The sequence below is a fragment of the Bison bison genome, unplaced genomic scaffold (assembly GCF_000754665.1).
Source record: "Bison bison bison isolate TAMUID 2011002044 unplaced genomic scaffold, Bison_UMD1.0 scf7180017853474, whole genome shotgun sequence".
In the NCBI taxonomy this organism is placed as follows: Eukaryota; Metazoa; Chordata; class Mammalia; order Artiodactyla; family Bovidae; genus Bison; species Bison bison.
Genome location: NW_011484047.1, coordinates 7,511 through 10,142, shown reverse-complemented (window position 1 = coordinate 10,142; position 2,632 = coordinate 7,511). Strand labels below are relative to the sequence as shown.

At 43.8% G+C, this 2,632-nt stretch overlaps 1 protein-coding gene across 1 annotated transcript in view; it reads right to left on the bottom strand.

Annotated features, from left to right (window-relative positions):
• Positions 1-261: 261 nt before the first annotated feature.
• The window catches only part of LOC104999254 (rho GTPase-activating protein 4-like), a 5,291-nt gene continuing 2,920 nt past the window's right edge, over positions 262-2,632 (bottom strand). The window contains exon 3 of the mRNA XM_010854772.1: positions 262-315. Within this exon, the coding sequence (XP_010853074.1) occupies positions 262-315 (54 nt within the window). The remainder of the gene's footprint in view (positions 316-2,632) is intronic.

The following is a 2,632-nucleotide window of genomic DNA, read 5'->3' as shown; positions in this document are numbered from 1 at the left end:
ACTTTTCACTTTCATGCATTGGAGAAGGAAATGGCAACCCACTCCAGTGTTCTTGCCTGGAGAATCCCAGGGACGGGGGAGCCTGATGGTCTGCCGTCTTTGGGGTTGCACAGAGTCGTACATGACTGAAGCTACTTAGCAGCAATGAAATATTTCTATCCAGGCTCTAGGAAACGCTGACGTGAGAAGACCCACCCCCCTCAAGCCCACATAATGGGCAGATCATGAGAAACTGACTCTTTGGAAAGGATAAATCAGAGACTAGTCCTGATGAGCAGGCACAGCAGCCACCACCATCTGTGCCTCGGCGTGGACCTGTCAGACATAAGGAACGTCACAGAGCATCAGCATCACACAAAGCCACTCTCTGGCCATGGCGGCTGAAGATAAAAACAAGATCACCTCATCAGCACATCCGAGCACGGACCAGAACAAGAACTTTGTCCAAGCCACAAAAATTACCAAACTTCCCGCTGGCCTGGCTAGAGTGCCGGGCGTTTCCCTCCTCGCTAATGACTGCTCTAGCCTCTTTCTACCCACCTCCGCCCTGTCTTCTTGAGAAGATTTATCAAGACACAGAATCAGAGTCACCTCTGCCTCCTGACAGCATCCAAGTGAGAGCCGAGCCCCTCCCCCAAGTCCTTGAAGTTCTTTCCAGCAGCTGAGACACCTCCAGTTCCCCGTGCTGAAAGCGAGCATCACAGAACATTCCAAGTCCCTACCCAGCCACCCTGTGGGGAAAACCACTGTTGACAAGCTCTTCTCACACATACCAAATACCTAATCTATCTCTCAGTGCCTTCTCGGGAATAGGAACTGACAGCCAAGAACTGGCAGCAATTTGAGGGATAGCTCTAAATTAGAAGACATAGGGACGTCCCTGGTGGTCCAGTGATTAAGACTTTGCCTTCCAATGCACAGAATGCAGGTTTGATCCCTGGTCAGGGGGCTAAGATCCCACATGCCTCAAGGCCAACAAACAAAATACAAAACAGAAGCAATACTCTAACAAATTCCATAAAGACTTTAAAAATGGTCCACAAAAAAAAAATCTAAAAAAATTAAGTGGAAGACAGAGATCAATGCAAGAAAACAGAAAAAATGTAGGGGACATGGGAATATCAAGAAAAATGATAAACATTTCAGAAAAATTTGAGAATATACTGTATCCATGAAATAAGAACAAAGGGCTATTTTAAATAAGAACATGTAAAACAAACCAAAACTGTTTAAAAAAACTTATGAAAGTAAATTTTTAAGAAAAATTAAAAAGGGGTGGGCAGAGATAAGTCAAAAAAGTCTCTAAGAGAACAGAATTAAAAGGTATAGTGATGGGACTTCCCTAGTGGCCCAGTGGTTAAGAATCTGCCTTCCAATGCAGAAGATTTGGGTTCAATCCTTGGTCTGAGAACTAAGATCTCACATGTATGCAGTGCTGAGTCCTCGAGCTCTGGAGTCCACATGCCACAAGTAGAGAAAGCTCTTTCATGCCACAACTAAAGACACAATGCAGCCAAATAAACATTTTAAATACACCTATATAGTATTAATAAACATAAAAGTTGTAGTGATGAGAAATAGGAAAGATAAAAGATAACGAAATTAGACAACCCATGAAGTTCAATATCTAATTACAAGAATTCTTGAAAGCAAGCACAAAGAAAATTAATGGACGGAAATTACCAAAGGAACAATATGAGCTCAAAACCTTACGACTTAAGTTTCTGTACTGACAAAGCCCACAGGTGGCCCAGCATCATGAAGGCAAAAGGATCCCCAAGGCATATCATTATAAAATTGTACATGAGGGAAAGGGACTATCCTAAAAGCTTCAACGAGAAAAATTACAGGTGACAGACAACAGTGCAGAAATCAGAACGGCAGGTGAACTTCTCACCCACAATACTACTGAAAGCTTGGAGGGATACTTTGAACATTCCAAAAAGAAAATGCTTTTCAACCTTGACTTCTACACCCAGGTAAACTACCAACCAATTTCAAGAACAGAATACAGGCATTTTTTTTCAGACAGTCTAAGTCAGGAAAGTATGTAGGAAGATGTCTATGAAAACAAGGTAATAAAACAAAACAGAGGAAGACACGTGATCTGGGATGCAGAGGGTCTAATGCAGGGATGCTCAGGACAATGGGGAAAGAAAGGTCCTGGACTGTGCTGGCCTAGAAGTCAATCAAGGCCTACAAGCTGAGACTGCATGGCTCCACAGCAGGGCTCTGAAGAGAAAAGATTGCCTGATATGGTGGAGACAGACGGTGGTGATGTGGGGTGGAGCCTTAATCGTCCACGGAAGGGGATTGTAGGGCCTCTGACAAGCTGCAAAGCACAAGCAGCACCTGATGCATTGTCTGCAGCAGCAGCAGCAGCTAGAAGACTGGGAAGTGGCTGCATCTGGGGAGTGGGAATCAGGAACAGGAAGGGTGGGTCAGAGAAGGGAGGTGTGCCCTTGAATGCCTTGAGTAACATTTGACTTTATCAGATATGACTTCGGTCAAAATACAAATGAAATAAGCAAAAAAAAAAGAAAAAGGTCAGTGGAACCCCAGTGTACATTACAATCCAGTGTAATCCCAGTCCATGCTCATGAGGATAAACTGGTAAAGGAGAGTACAGCTC